At 41.8% G+C, this 16478-nt stretch overlaps 1 protein-coding gene across 1 annotated transcript; it reads left to right on the forward strand.

Annotated features, from left to right (window-relative positions):
* The first annotated feature begins 7334 nt into the window (after positions 1-7334).
* Positions 7335-14504, forward strand: cdc6 (cell division cycle 6 homolog (S. cerevisiae)). Its single transcript, XM_062436361.1, is given in 11 exon segments — positions 7335-7619; positions 7709-8017; positions 8067-8266; positions 9071-9219; positions 9363-9469; positions 9871-10010; positions 10129-10229; positions 11229-11296; positions 12356-12528; positions 13332-13472; positions 14301-14504. Coding segments are annotated over 11 exon segments (1755 nt in total). The 5' UTR covers positions 7335-7342; the 3' UTR covers positions 14391-14504.
* The last annotated feature ends 1974 nt before the right edge of the window (positions 14505-16478 follow it).

Genomic DNA, 16478 nt, shown 5'->3' on the forward strand with positions numbered 1-16478 from the left:
GTTCCCAGCTGGTTCACAATTGAACCGACTCCACAGTCAGTGGTGAACCAGCACTGGAACTGCTTTGGTGGTAAAGGGGTATGTGTGTGTACAGCAGCTCATTTGCAGTGTCATCTGTGTTGTGAGTGCCGCTATGATAGGCGGAGCCCCGGTCAGCTAGTTTCAGGTTATTTATAGGTTACTATGAAGCTTGAGTTGGGTGTTCGATCAGTTCACCGGATGGCGTTTCCTCTGCTGTGATCAAACTTCAGCTCGCTGCATGGATCACATCGTGAATATGATGTGTTTTACTCTTCTGGGTATTTTATTTTCGGTTGCAGCTGTTTCGGGTAGGTTTATATTATTGTGATTGTTACTGTATGTGGCACATATTCACCTCAAGATCGATTGACTGAAGAGGAGCGAAACATGCTACTTTAAAGAGCTGGAGATCTTAGCTATTGTTAATAATTACTTAATTGGAAATGGAGCTCTAAGAAACCAGATTTCTGTGTTCAGTGTTGTCTGAGCGGGACTTTAGAGCTGTTTATTTGTGCTGTTGAACATAACTGCTGTAAATAATAAAAAAAAAAAAAAAACGTTTTATTGATCTCATTCACTGAGTTTATCTCTACCATGACTCCCGCTCCTCATTCAATCTCTAGTTTGCTCGAATGCCACATGGTTTGCCGGTCACTTGGCTCAAGCGCTGGCAGAAAGGGAAGTACCTGGTGTTACTTCTGAAGGGGCTGGATCTTAGTACACCGCAGGGCAGAATGTGCTTATCACACTATTTTTAAAAACTAGGATGTGAATGATATTGTGGTTGTGATACTGTTTGTACTGTTGGGGAGGAGGGTCTCTGTATCTGAATGTGATGACTTGATATCAAGTTTTCCTATATATATATTTCACAGTTGTCTGGGCAGGAGTTTTGGTGTGTGGTGTTAGTTGTGTCTTGTCAAAAGTCTCTCACTCCTTTTCTCCTCCTTTTTTTATGTCTTTAAATATGTGTGGAAGCTGACAGTGTTTGCACAAGAGATGTATTTGGCTTGCATTCCTGTCATTGGTAGTAGGTTATTGTTCCTTTAGAGCAGACAGAAATGCAGTGTAAACCGGGACTGTATAATACAAATGTTTGGATAAAATTAAAAGCTGTTATTTATATTTAAAATATATATTTTGTTGTGCATGTTTTCCCAGGAGCGCCTCAAGCAGTTTGCTCGACTCAGCCAATAGAGGTAGAGGAAGGTGAAGATGCTGTTCTTCAGTGTTGGCTGTTCCCACCGATCGACGTGTCAGCGTACACATGTGATTGGAGGAGACTTGACCTCAGCAGGTTCGTCTACGCCTATCGAGATAAAAAGGATCTCCATGATGAGCAGATGGAGAGATACAAAGGCAGGACGACTTTCATCTATGAAGACCTGATTAAAGGGAACCTGACTCTGAAGATCTCCTCAGTCCAGCTGAATGACAGCGGACAGTACAGATGCTACGTTCCTAAACTGAACACCAAATGCGTCATGAACGTCAGTGTTGGTAAGAACCTTGAATTAAACACTGAACAGATTTTAGGTTTTTTTATTTACCTGAAAATGTAGAATTCTCTGTTCATTTTTAAAAAGTACTTCAACAGTTTTGTGTCTCATTTGAAACAGCACCAAAGGACCAGCTGACTGGTATGAAGAGAAGTGAAGACCACATCACAACCAGACCTCCAGTGTATGATGTGACTGAGCCAGAAGATCATGGTAAAAGTCTTTGAGTTGATCAGAAAACTGTGGGACTTGTCCTATTTGAATAAATACATTATGTTGGAGAAAGAAATTAATTAAAGCCTGCCACTTTTTCTCAATTCAACACTTTCTAATGTTCCTTCAGACGCTGCAGAGACAAGGACTCATTACCTCATTGCCTTTCCCGTTTTTGGGTTCGTTGTTGTCTTCATTGGAGTGCTGGTGAAGTAAGTTACACATTTATGCAGCATTTTTTTATCAATATTTAAAAGTGATCACTGTTGTGCTGCTGTTAGTCCTCCATCATCCAACATCTGATCTGCTTAATTATGCTCTGATGGAGAGCTGGACAATATGACCAAAATATCATATCATGATATCCATGTATATCCTGATATAGCACATTTTGATTGAATAATTAGTTGGTTCTGGTTCTTATTTTTTTTACACTAAACCAACCACAGCATGCTTTTACACAGTACTCCAGCATTTCTGGTTCAGAGACTTGAGGTGGAGATGTATTCATCTATCTCATGTCAAATGGCATAAACTCAATGTGTCACTATCTGGTTGTCATTTTTCTCTCAGAAAACGATGGAGGGGGGAAGAATCAATGACCGAGTCAAACAATGCTCTACAGGAAAACCGGATGAACGAAGAATCAGAGGAGGGTAAAAACCCAGGCAGCATTGTGATAAACATCCAACAAGATGCATAGCGATGGTCGGCAGATTGTCTGTTGCACTGAGAGCAATAATAAATCCCCAACGATCAAAAACTCATTATAACCACACCAGCTTCACCAAAGTGCCATTACAAAAACATTAATTTCCCCAGATGGACGAGTTAAAGTATGACAGATTTATAACAATTGGACCACTTTGGAGAAAGAGCTTTTTCTTTAATACCTGCCTATTAAATAGTCAGAAATTGAATCAAACATGTGCAATACACAATAATTTTTAAAAGGTAAGATTAGTTTAAAATTAAGGGAAGGGAAACTTATGTCAGTGAGATTTTTAAATTGCCCTTACTTTTGGTGATACTTATTTTTTTGACTAATTCAACTCATTTTATTGGTTTAAGTTACAATACAGTATCAAGCTCAACATTCTTTTATACTTGAAAGCACTTTGTTTTCGTCTGTACAGTCCAGTGAGGTTTCTCAAGTTATCAAATGGTGGTAAAAAACTGTGAACATATTTATAAGTATGTTAAGTGTCTGAAACAAATTGCCACGTCCATTTAAAACCAAACTTGAAGCTGTCCTCTCAGGTGTATGATGATTGTTCTGTGTATTTGTGGCCCTGTGTACATTCTGTCTCTATTGGGTCTTTTCCATTGTACAGTTCTAGCACTACTCGGCTTGACTTGACTCAGTTTTTTTTGCGTCTCCATCAGGGATAGTACCTGGTACCTGCTACTTTTTTAGTACCTGCTCTGCCGAGGTTCCAAGCGAGCCGAGCCGATATTAAAATGTGACGTCAACAGACTGCCGGCCACTGATTGGTCAGAGACTCACTGGAAGCGTCATGAGCCGTCCCACACAAGAATCAAACCCGGCATTTTTAAATACCAACAACAGCTTTACAGAGATTCGTTTCTCTTCTCTTGCTTTGTGTGAGACAGAAAGCCTCATACAGCAGCAAGTACACCATCGCCTCCATGTCCTCCATTGTTTATGTGTTTGTGTCGCGTATAAAACAACGTCACTGCAGTTTCGCGCAGTCGTGCTATGACGACCCGCTCACGTTGAGGAGGAACTATGAAGTAATGGAAAACGACGTACCTGGTACCAAACCGAGTAGAGTAGAGTCGAGCCGAGCAGTGCTAGAACTGTATAGTGGAACGCCATATTATACATCTCCAGCTGAATACGTGTGTCCAGATTTCATTGCTGCCTATTCGAGCTATTCCAGTTGTTCAGATCACTCCAACTATGAACATCTGTGCTGTTACGTCCTGGCTGGGGACACATTAACGTTTACACTCCAAAAGATACGTGTGCAGATGTGTCTCAGACCACATTAGTAAGTGTTTGAGTGATCGGATCACAGAGCATCTCGGAGGTCGTTTAAACTTGTGTTTAATACTGTTCACTAGGATTTTGGATCATCTCAGACGTATGTTCATGTCAGGTGTAAACAGGGTGTATGTTTGTCTTTTTGAATGTTTTTATCCTTCTTTGTTTTTACTTATTTGTCTTCACTGTAAGGTTTGTTTTATTATGAATGTATTTTAATATTAATATAAAGCGCTTTAAGTTATGATGCCTACCATGAAATCGCCTTTCCTTGCACAGTCACTGGCATTAATAAAAGACTATTGTTACTTTACCAATTTTACGTTTGTCGTTCTCGTTATTTTTCTTCTTCCCGATCATCTAAATTACAACATTATTTTCTCACTTCACTTCCCTCTCAAGTAACTAATATACAGATGGATAATCTGTGTCTGAGATTTCACTCAGAGCACCTCTTATCTGAGTTACTAAGTTACTAATTCAAGTTAAATGTAAAAATATAATAGTGCTTACGAGAGATGAAATGATAGATTTTTGTCTTTTCCCAACAAATCTCCCATCAGACATCATGGATACTAATAGATGTCTTAGGCTTTTTCCTGTACTGTCTTGAAGCTGTTTTTACTCTTTAGTGGTGTTTAAGCCTTGACAACCATTCTGCGTGGGGATAAAGGAACATGTCACCCAGTGCAGTGTGTAGATTGTTGATGTGTTTTTAATAGATTTTTGACAATAACGGGTTTATGGCACAGAGGAAAAATATATATCACACAATATTGGTTAGTAGAACAGTTAATTGTTAATTTGGATCTACATGAGATTTGTTCATTGTAAGAAAACTATAGAAAATTGCCACATAAAGGACAGATTCACAATTTCTCAAGTCCTAAAACAACAACGAGGAGCCTAAATGAACATTAAAGCAGCATCCAAGTCCCTCTTTGTGTTACTATACTTCCACACCAGCTCAACAGGGAAACACTAAGAGGGAATTTGATGCTAAAAAGACTGTAAATGTGTCAGATATCACTTGATATGACTAACTCAGACTGCTGAAGCTCAATAGAAGATTCACATCTACTTTAAAATGACTGTGTGGACACACTGTGGATACAGTCCTCCCATTACTTTACATTGAAAGCACACCTGAAGGTTTTAATAGTCAATATAAACAGGAGGAAACTGTTTTACTGTTAATATGGACACCTGACTGCTGTTTTAAGACATATTTGGAAAACCTGTGAACATATCCTGACATTTTTAGCTCTAATAAGATATTTTCGAACAGTATTTTTATACTGTAAATACAAAAAAAGCTAGAAAAACACAGGTCGTGTGATGTTTTTTGCCGTTATATAAGTGTTCAATGAAGAAGGAGAAAAAGATAAACAACGGACCGTGTCTGATCACTAAATCTTCTTAATATCGACTTCCATGAAGCAAATAGTTAATTATTTTGTTGAACTATGAAAGTTTAACGCGTTAAAAACTGACTTAATCAAACAAAACACATGTTCCCGGGAAAAATATTGCGCCAAATGGGCCCTCTATTCATTTAAACTCCCGGTTCTTGACATGACGTAACATCCTCCTGTGACGCTGGCCAATTGGCATCAACTACGTCATGACGCAGACCAATTGGAGAGCAGCGGCGGGAAACACAGCTGATCGAACAGAAGGTTTGGCGCTAGTTTGGTTCATTTCTCCTGAGGAAGACTAACTGATAGAGAGGCAAAGAGAGCTCCAACACAGAGAAACACTCCACTCTGAGCCGAGGATACTTTCTTTTTTGACGATCTAAGAAGGTAAACTCATCACTAACACGTTAATTTAAGTGTTTAGAGACGAATTATTTAGTTAATTATAGGCGGAAGTATGTTACGGATGACGCGTGTCTGTCGTTTGCGTGTTTGTTGTCTAAAATACTAAAATTAGCTTATTTTTCACGTTATGTATCACAAGATCAGTCGGTCACAAACATAATGTGTTAGTACGACATGTTTTACTTTTAATCTCGGTCAGATTTGAGTAGAAATTTGACGTTTTCATGCTGACGTCGCTTTTCGTCTTGGCGCCATTTAACAGTGTCCTCTGTTCACTGTACTAATGCAGCAAGATGAAGTTAAAATATTACAGTAAAAGTACTGCAGTATTATGAGTAATGTAGTATTACAGTAAATGTACTGCAGTAGTATGAGTAATGTAGTATTACAGTAAAAGTACTGCATTAGTATGCAGTTTTACTGTAAAAGTACTGCAATATTATGAGGTATGTAGTATTACAGTAAAAGTTAAAGTATTGTTTGCATGTTCTTGAGTGTTTTTTATCGGTTCGGTCGACATAAACGGACATTATTTATGTTCAATCTGTCGGACATTTCCTCTGATTTGCATATTTGATGACTACGGAGACCATCCTCCCCTCCCCATCCTCCCCACAGCACAAACAACCTCGTCTATTTGCCAGACATAAAACCACAATACCAGCAGGTCTACAGTCCCACAGTCCAACGAACCAACAGTTTTGTATGCTAATGATCTGAGGCCTGTCAGATTGGAGGGGATTTTCCTAAACGCGTCATTTTTAAATGACAAAAGCAGAAGATGCTTATTTATTGACAACTTAAGCACTCACAGAATGTTTAATAGGAACTGGAAAGGCAAAATATATCATGTTATTGTCAACTTTGGTTGTTCCCAGTAATATAATAAGAGGTGGACGAGCAACCAGGAGAACTATATATCGGTGGGGCTGTAGGGAGATTTTAGAGAACATAAACAGAGTTTAAGTTCAAAATATCTCTACATTCAAAACAATAAGTCCTATTGTGAGACTGTGTTAGACATTTCCTGAAAAATGAACTTCCAGAACAGTGTCGGCTCATTCAGATGACTGTTTCTATGCTGTCATGCATGATTGCAACTTTAATACATGAATCATAGATGACTCAGATACACAGAACTCTGAACATTTAGCGGTGGAAGATGTATTCAGATCCTTCATGAAACATACTGAGACAACAATGTGAAAATGCTGCATTACAGTAAAAGTCCTGCATGAAAACTCCCACTGAGGTAAAAGTACTGCAGTATTATGAGCGATGTAGTATGCAGTATTACAGTAAAAGTACTGCAGTATTATGAGTGATGTAGTATGCAGTATTACAGTAAAAGTACTGCAGTATTATGAGCGATGTAGTATACAGTATTACAGTAAAGTAGTGGTTTGGTCCTCTGACTGATATATTATTATTATGACATCATTAGATTATTAATAGTGAAGCATCAGTGTTAGAGCAGCATGTTACTGTTGTAGCTGCTGGAGGTGGAGCTAGTTTACACTACTTTATATACAGTTAGCTAGTTTAGTCCAGCTTGTTATATTTATTGTGTCAAATCTTCATCTGAAAAGCAACAAAAACTATGAAGTAGCATCAAATGGAAATGCTCCAGTACCTCAAAAGTGTATTTAAGTCCTGTCCTTGGGTGAATGTACTTGTCTGAGGCCTCTTCAGTTGAATGGGAAAGTGGCCTCTGTTGTATTAGTTCCGTCTTTGGTGATAATTAATGGTCTTTTTCTTTGTTTCAGGTAAAACACAAGATGCCCAGTACGCGCTCTCAGGACCGGGCTCAGCCCACGCTGCAGTTCCCCCGCCGTAAATCCTGCAGGACGCCGTCCCGCTCCAAGACGCCCCAGTTGGAAACGTCTCCAGCTGCGTCGCCATCAAAGCCCAGAAATAAACCCATCGGTCCTCTCTCCCCGATGCGACCGGTTGCCCACCCTGACCCGCTGTCGCCCAGACGCTCCGCAGCTCAGCCGCCACCTTCCTCTCCCAGCATGCAACCGAGGCTTCCCCTCAGCCCCCGAAAACGCACCGGTAAGAGACCAGAGACAACACGATCATCATCGAATAACATCACAAGATTAGAAATGTAACCCTTCTTTTTAAAATGTTTGTATCTCAAGGTGACGACAACGGCTGCAACCTTGACGCCAACCTGCTGGGCTCGCCGCCGAAGCAGAGCAGGTCTTCTCTGTCCTCGCCGCGAAAGCTGGCCTTCGATGAGAACTCGCCGGTCTTAGCTCGCCGCCGCCTGGTCCCATCCTCGCCGCTGAAGTCGCAGACGCTCTCTCCCAACGCCAAGGCGTCGCCGAGGAGACGGGAGGCGACCGCTCGGCTGTTTGCAGAAAGTGAGACATCTTGAACTCTTCTTCTTCCTCTATTTTCTTCTACCTTATTCTTCTCCTCCTTTCTTCATCTTCTTGCAGGATTTGGTTATTTTTCAGTATTTTAACCTCTTCCTGTCGTCCGTCTCTCCTCCAGAGTCGAGGTTTCTGGGTGTGAAGCAGGCTCTCCACACCGCCGTCCCCGAGCGTCTCCTCTCCCGGGAGACGGAGCGGGTGTCCATCCGCTCCTTCCTGGAGAAGAAGGTGCTGCAGAGTCTTCCAGGCAGCCTCTACATCTCCGGAGCGCCGGGGACGGGAAAGACGGCGTGCCTCAACTGTGTGCTGCAAGAGATGAAGGTGAGTCAGAGGAGTCATCGAAATCAATTAGACTTTATTTATACGTCTACTTACAAATCACAATGTATCTAATTATAAATCTAAATTACCTCCTAAATGTTGATGTAGTTCAAAGTGCTGCAAGCTGATAATAAGACAGAACAAGTGACATAAAGAAAGGAAAAACACCAAATTACCAAAACAATGGAAAACAATACACACAAAAGTAAGAATGATAAAAATGTAGAAAAAAAAGAGTAAAAAAACAAAAGTAAGAGAGAAAGTAAAATAAAGAAGAAAAATAAATAAATAAAAAGCTTAGAAAAAAATAGAAGGCCGGTGGAGCTTTACTGACACCTAGTGGACATTTTGCGTCACTGCAGAGATTTGTTTTTTTCCCAAAGTGGAGGTCTGGGTCTAAAGAAGAGATGTTTGAAGGGATAAGTCATTTAATTTGGTGTGTTAAGGATTTGTAGCAGACTTTCACAGGCCAACAGATACAATTGTCAATTTTTCACACTTAATTAATCATTGAATTTTCAGTGAAGTGAAACTTTTTAAATCCTTGTCTATAATTTGAGAAACTTCATCATTTAGAGCTGCAATAAAAAGTAACTATTGTGATAATCAGATAATTGTTTTATTTATTTTTGTTTATTAAAGCAAAACTTTACTGTAAAGTTTCAGCTTTTGTACAAAATAAAGACATTTTCACAGTTTTCTGACATTTTTAAAGTCAAAACAATCTTCAGTTGCACCTCTATTAGTAGTATTTTGGCCTCTGTGTGTGATTTACGATCTTAACGTTGTCCTCTGTGTCTTCAGGCCGAGCTGGCTTCGGTACAGACGGTGGTGGTGAACTGTATGAGTCTACGCAGCTCTCACGCTATCTTCCCGCTGCTGGCCGACAAACTGCGAGCGTCCGGCGGACAGAACGGCCTCCAGAAGCTCCTGACGGCCCCGGGGCCCGCTGTGTGAGTAACACACGGAGAACAGAGTGGCTCATTCTTGTCACCTTTTTATTCCTCCTTCACAGCAAGTTTCCAGTCAGAAACGAAGTATAAATGTCCGTCATCTCTCCCTCTGATGTCTGACTCTGATATCTTCCCGTCTTCAGGCTGCTGGTTCTGGATGAGATGGACCAGCTGGACAGTAAAGCTCAAGATGTTCTCTACACCATCTTCGAATGGCCGTACCTGCCCGAGTCTCGCCTCTGTCTCATCGGTAAGCCTCCCTCCCTCCCTCCCTCCTACCTTCCTTCATTCCCCCTCTGTCCTTCCTCCCTCCCTCCCTCATTTCCTTCCTTCCGTCTGTCCTTCCTCCCACCATCCCCTTTTCTTCCTTCCTTCCTCCCTCCCTTCTCCCCCTCCTTCCTTCCTTCCTCCTTTCCTTTCCTCCTTCCTACCGTCTGTCCTTCCTCCCTCTTTCCTTCTCTCTTTCTTTCCTCCCTCCATCCCCTTTTCTTCCTTCCTTCTGTCCTTCCTTCCTTTCCTCCCTCCCTTCCTTCCTCCCTGATGGCATCTGGCTGATGCTGGGTTGTCATGGCAACTTCATCATCTGTTATTTAGACGGTCACGTGATTACAGATTATTAATGCATCGTGTGATCCTTCTTACTTTCCGCAGGTATCGCCAACGCTCTGGATCTGACGGACCGGATCCTCCCTCGCCTGCAGACTCGGCCTCACTGTCGCCCCCAGCTGTTACACTTCCCTCCCTACAGCCGGCAGGAGCTCGCCGACATCGTCCAGGATCGACTCTCTCAGGTAAAACACACAGCGACCTCCTGAATGAAACGTGTGTGTGTGATTCACGGTTCATTATTCATGATTCAGCTCCTTTTATCTCGTTAAATATGTATTTGTTGTTTATTCTTCCTCTCAGGCGTCGGCTGAAGGAATCCTCGACGCCTCGGCGGTTCAGTTCTGCGCCAGGAAAGTGTCGGCGGTGTCGGGAGACGCCAGGAAAGCTCTGGACATCTGCAGGTAAACATCTCAACCTGTGATAAAATCAACCTTTTTTTCAATCCTTACAAGAGGAAGGAAGGACAGAAGGAAGGAAGAAAAGGGGATGGAGAGAGGACAGAAAGAAGGAAGAAGGAAGGAGGAAGGACAGACGGAAGGAAGGAAGAAAAGGGGATAGATGGAGGGAGGGAGGGAAGGAAGGAGGGAGGAAGGACAGACGGAAGGAAGAAAAGGGGATGTAGGGATGAAAGAAAGGGAAGAAGGACAGAGAGAAGGAAGGAAATGAGGGAGGGAGGAAGGACAGAAGGAAGGAAGAAAAGGGGAGGGAGGGAGGAAAGAAAGAGAAGGAAGGAGGGAGGAAGGACAGACGGAAAGAAGGAAATTAGAAAGGAAGGAGGGAGGGAGGAAGGAAGGAAGGAAGAAAAGGGGATGGAGGGAGGAAAGAAAGAGAAGGGAGGACAGATGGATGGAAGGGAGGGAAGGAGGGAGGAAGGAAGAAAGAAAAGGGGAGGGAGGAAAGAAAGAAAGAGATGGAAGGAAGGAAATGAGGGAGGGAGGAAGCCCTCCTTCCTTACAAGAATGATGTTTTATTAACTTTAGATTAGATTTGAAGGTATTATAGTTTAGATATAATCATCTAAAGATTAACAAGAATAATGATGTGAAAGTGAAAGTAAAGCAGGGAAATTCTTTTTAGTTAATTCCTTATTGTAGGAATAAATGATTAAAGAGATTTGAATACTAAATACAACTAATGACGATACATATTTACTTCATTAATCGATATATTTGATTTATAAAATGGTGAAAAACTGATTCCTAAAGTCCACGATGTCGTCATCAAATGTCTCGTTTTATTTTCAACCCAAAAATATTCAAATATTCACATTTAAGAAGCTGGAGTCAAAATTTCTTCTTTGAAAAATGACTAAAAATGATCAATTGATCATCAAAATAAATGTTCAGTTAGACACGAATCAACTAAATGTTTCTTTCTTTTCTTTTTTTTAATATTTCCAGGCGAGCCGTAGAGATCGTAGAGTCTGACGAGAGAAAGAAAACATCTGATCCCAAAGATGAAACTAAAGGTGAGTAACGCTAAAAGTCACATTTTTAAACTGATCATATGATTCTCCCTTCTTCCTTCTTCCTTATTTCCTTATTTCCTTTCCTCCATTCCTTCCCTCCCTCCATCCTTCCGTCTGTCCTTCCTCCCTCCCTCCTTCTCTCTTTCCTCCCTTCCTCCTTCCATCCCCCTTTCTTGTCCTTCCCTCCTCCCTCCCTCCTTCTTTCCTTCCCTCATTCCGTCCTTCCTTCCTTCCTCCCTTCTTCCTTCTTTCCTCCCCCCTCCTACCTTCCTTCTTTCCTTTCCTCCATTCCTTCCTTCCCTCTCTCCTTCCGTCTGTCCTTCCTCCCTCCCTCCTTCTCTCTCTCTTTCCCCCTTTCTTCTGTCCTTCCCTCCTCCCTCCCTCCCTCCTTTTTTTCTGCCCTCATTCTGTCCTTCCTTCCTTCCTCCCTTCTTCCTTCTTCCTTATTTCCTTTCCTCCATTCCTTCCTTCCCTCCCTCCATCCTTCCGTCTGTCCTTCCTCCCTCCCTCCTTCTCTGTTTCCTCCCTTCCTCCTTCCATCCCCCTTTCTTGTCCTTCCCTCCTCCCTCCCTCCTTCTTTCCTTCCCTCATTCCGCCCTTCCTTCCTTCCTCCCTTCTTCCTTCTTTCCTCCCCCCCTCCTACCTTCCTTCTTTCCTTTCCTCCATTCCTTCCTTCCCTCTTTCCTTCCGTCTGTCCTTACTCCCTCCCTCCTTCTCTCTCTCTTTCCCCCCTTTCTTCCGTCCTTCCTCCCTTCTTCCTTCTTTCCTCCCTCCCTCCTACCTTCCTTCCTTCTTTCCTTTCCTCCATTCCTTCCTTCCCTCTTTCCTTCCCTCCTTCCTTCTGTCTGTCCTTCCCTCCTCCCTCCTCCTTTTCTTCCCGCATTCCATCATTCCTTCCTTCCTCCCTTCTTGCCTCCCTCCCGCCTACCTTCCTTCCTCCTTTCCTTCCTTCCTTCCTCCCTCCTTTCCTTCCTTCTTCCTCCTTTCCTTCTTCTTTTCCTTCCTTCTTCCTCCCTCCATTCCCTAACGTTGAGCTCTGCTTCCTCTCCCTCTGTGCAGCGTCTCGAGTGAGTCTTCCTCAGGTGGCTCGGGTGTTGTCGGAGGTGTACGGCGACCGCATGGCGTCTCAGAGCTCAGACGGAGAGAGTTTCCCTCTGCAGCAGAAACTGCTCGTCTGCTGCCTGCTGCTGCTCATCCGCAACGGGAAGAGCAAAGAGATCGTCCTCGGAAAGGTGAGACGAAGACTTCAAGTTTCATTATAAAGTAGATGATCAGCTTCTATTGAGCTTCATCAGTCTGAGTTAGTCATATCAAGTGATATCTGACACATTTACAGTCTTTATAGCATCAGATTCCCTCTTAGTGTTTCCCTGTTGAGCTGTGGTGTAACCATAGTAACACAAAGACTTTGGCACTAAAAACACTGTAACGTTGAAACATAGAAGACTTCACTCATCTTCCTCTTTCTTTCTCTTCCTCATTTCTTTTCGGTTTCTTTCTTTCTTTCATCATCTTCCTCCCCTTTGTTATCTCTTCCTCTTCTTCCTCCTCCTTTTTCAGTTTTTTTTCTTTTCTTTCTTTCTTTCCTCATCTTCTTCCCCTTTCTTGTTCTCTTCCTCCTTTCTCTGTTTTTTCTTTCTTTCTTTCTTTCCTCATCTTCCTCCCCTCTTATTTATCTCCTCCACTTCTTCCTCCTTTATCTGTTTTTTCTTTTCTTTTCTTTCCTCATCCTTCTCCCTTTTCTTGTTCTCTTCCTCTTCCTTTCTTTCTTTCTTTCTCTGCACTCATGTGAACAGTGAAGCATCAGAAGGACTGTATTTAGTCACTTCCACAGTAAACATGATGAAGGGATCTTCTAATGTTCAGTATGAACAGGAGGAATCATTAAAGCAAGAAAAACACTTAATGTTCATTTCAGCTCCAAACTGTTGACAAATTGTGAACTCGTCCGTTTTAATATAATCAGCAAAGACTGTGAATATTCTCGTCTCCTGGTGTTAATAGTAAATGTGTGTTTTTAAATGTCTGGTTTCAGCTTCATGAGGTTTACAGTCGGCTGTGCGCTCAGCGGCAGGTCGGCGGCGTCGGTCAGGGCGAGTGTTTGTCTCTCTGCAGTCTGCTGGAGAGTCGAGGAATCTTCGCTCTGAAGAAAGCCAAAGAAGCTCGACTCACCAAGGTACGAAAAACACCCAAGTCCAACGTTTAGAATGGAGGGAGGAAATAAGGAGGGAGGGAGGAAGGAAGGAAGAAAAGGGGATGGAGGGAGGGAGGAAAGGAAGGAAAGGAAGGAAGGAGGGAGGGAGGAAAGATTGAGGGAGGAAGGAAATAAGGAGGGAGTGAGGAAGGAAGGAAGAAAGGTGGATGGAGGGAGGAAAGGAAGAGAAGGAAGGAGGGAGGGAGGAAAGATTGAGGGAGGAAGGAAATAAGGAGGGAGTGAGGAAGGAAGGAAGAAAGGTGGATGGAGGAAAGGAAGAGAAGGAAGGAAAGGAAGGAAGAAAAGGGGAGGAGGGAGGAAAGAACGAGAGAAGGAAGGAAATTAAGGAAGGAGGAAGGAAATGAGGGAGGAAGGAAATAAGGAGGGAGGGAGGAAGGAAGAAAAGGGGATGGAGGGAGGAAAGAAAGAGAGAAAGAAGGTAGGAGGGAGGGAGGAAGGAAATTAGGAGGGAGAAGGAAGGACAGAAGGAAGGAAGAAAAGGGGATGGAGGGTTAAACATGTGTAAATGTCTCATCGGAAGAGGGAGGGAGGGAGGAAGGACAGACGGAAGGAAAGGAGGAAAGAAGGAACAGTCAAAACAGACGGGGTCAATTTGACCCGGGAGGACGACAGGAAGGTTAAACATGTGTAAATGTCTCATCGGGCATTTAAATCTAAATGATAAAGTAAAAAGGGGAAAACTGTTTAATATTCACCACTGATTCTACATATCATTTAAGTTTTAATCTAATATTCAAACATTTAACAGGTGAGGATGTTTAATATAATGAGTTTGTTTTTCATCTGCAGGTGTTTCTGAAGATCGATGAGAAAGACGTTGAGAACGCTCTGAAGGATCGAACGCTGCTGGGAAGCATCCTCGCTGCAGGACTCCCCTGATCCTTATTTATCTATATTTTATCTTTTTGTTTATTTTTGAAGAGTTTTGTAAAATATTTTTTTAATTCTCATTTTTGCTGAGAATCTGTACAGTCGGAATAGTTTTAATTTACTTTTTTTTTTTTTTTACTGTTTACTAGTTTTGAGTCGAACATGTTGAACAAACATCAGTAATGAAATAACAGCGTCTGTTTCAGTTGTGATTTGAAACATGTTTATTTTCATGCTGTATATAAACATTTACAGATGTTTTAATCTGATGTCCGTTGTGATTTTTTTTCTTCTCACTGCCATTCCTTAAAACCACCACTAGATGTCACACTTGCACAAATTAGTCTAGTTACACATTTTATCTTCAGGAAACAAAAAATAACCACAAATTTCATGAAAATCAGTTTTTTTGTGTAGCATTTCTCAACGTCAGAGTAGCAAAGGTCAGAGCTGAAGCCTTCATCACCACTGAGCACAGGAGTTATAGAAGGGGCACTTTTTAATAGATATACAGTCACTGGCCTCTTCATTAGGAACACCTGTGTAATCTAATCTAATTCAATCCAATACTGCTACAAATTCTACTTTTATGAAGTTTATACATAATATTTACGTATTCCGTAACTTGGTTATAAAACAGACAAACTGAAGACTTTACATTTAAACAAAGAATCATTTCACTGATTACACAGTAAAGGAAACAACTCACCAAGTCCTGTTCAACTCCATTACATACTATCCTGAATTACTGAATTGATTTATCGATTAAACATGTTTACTGACAGCTGTACATGCACATCCAGTTGAGACATATACAAAATAAATTGGCTTCTGAATCATCTTTTTTTTCTTTTCTTTTTTTTTTTTTTTTTACAACTTTTTAAATGTATGTGTGACTGACAAGTGTGGAAACCATGTTGGGTTTGGAAACTGTATTTACAATCAGTGAGAGATCAGGTTGGTTCTAAATAACATGAGAAAGTGTCTCTGACAGGAGGAGACTCTCCATCTTACAGATCACACAAAGACACTGAGGAACCAGGCCAGAACCCAAACCCAGCATACAGAGTTTCATTGAATTTGGTTTCGAAAGTGTAGAGGTGAATCAGTGTGTCAGAAGAGACTCTGTAGAAGGTCAGAGTGCCAGCACGATAGTCCAAATACACTGCTACTCTGTCAGAGCAGGCTGACGAAGAGGAGGAGGAATCTGAGGAGGAAGCTGAGGAGGGGATGACGACGGTTACTGTATTATTGTGACAGACAGAGTAACGACCATCAAAGCACTTCAAACTCAATGACTGATCATTCCTTCCAAACCTGCACTCATCACTGTTTCCTATCCTTTTGATTTGTCTGTAAGTCACTGATATATAAACTCCTCCAGTCATCTCCACCTCCCAGTAATAGCGTCCAAACAGACCTTGTCTACACAGCACCTGATGCCAGAAGTTAAATCTGTCTTCATGATCAGGATATGACTGAGCCTCCGCCACACGTTCCACCTTCCTGATCCTGTCAGACAGTTTGAGTTCTCTGTGCGCTGTGTTTGGATCCAGTGTAAGTTTACAGTAATCTGATGGAGAGAACGAGACACAATACAGCTGCAGTTATTGACCTATCATCTGTTTGATGATGACATCACCTTCATCCTCAGTAGGATGTGAATGAGTGATGTCACAGTTTGAAGTTTGCTTTGTTTTAATGAATCAAATGAACAACACACTTACACTTCCTAACACCTGGCCTCATCCATCGGACTCCAGCAGGCGGCAGGCTGAAAGGAGGAGGGGGGTCAGAGCAGCACGTTCTCTTTCAGCATGCAAACATGGACGTTACATCACTCTAGTCTACTGTTTTATTATTCTGTTCAAATGGGTGGTTGGACTTTGATAGATTTTATCCAATCTGAATCCAGTATCCCAATCCTTCTGAAACCCTGATTGAATCTAATCAGGTTTAACTTTCAACATTTACAGGAAACTTCAGTTAGAAAGAAGAAAAAGTCAAAGATTCAGTTGAGATCTGTGAGCAGCTCTAACAGAGAAAATATTTGCAGCTCTTCCTCCTCTATCAGACATTGTCTCTCCATACCTAAGA

The sequence above is a fragment of the Scomber scombrus genome, chromosome 2 (assembly GCF_963691925.1).
Source record: "Scomber scombrus chromosome 2, fScoSco1.1, whole genome shotgun sequence".
Classification (NCBI taxonomy): Eukaryota; Metazoa; Chordata; class Actinopteri; order Scombriformes; family Scombridae; genus Scomber; species Scomber scombrus.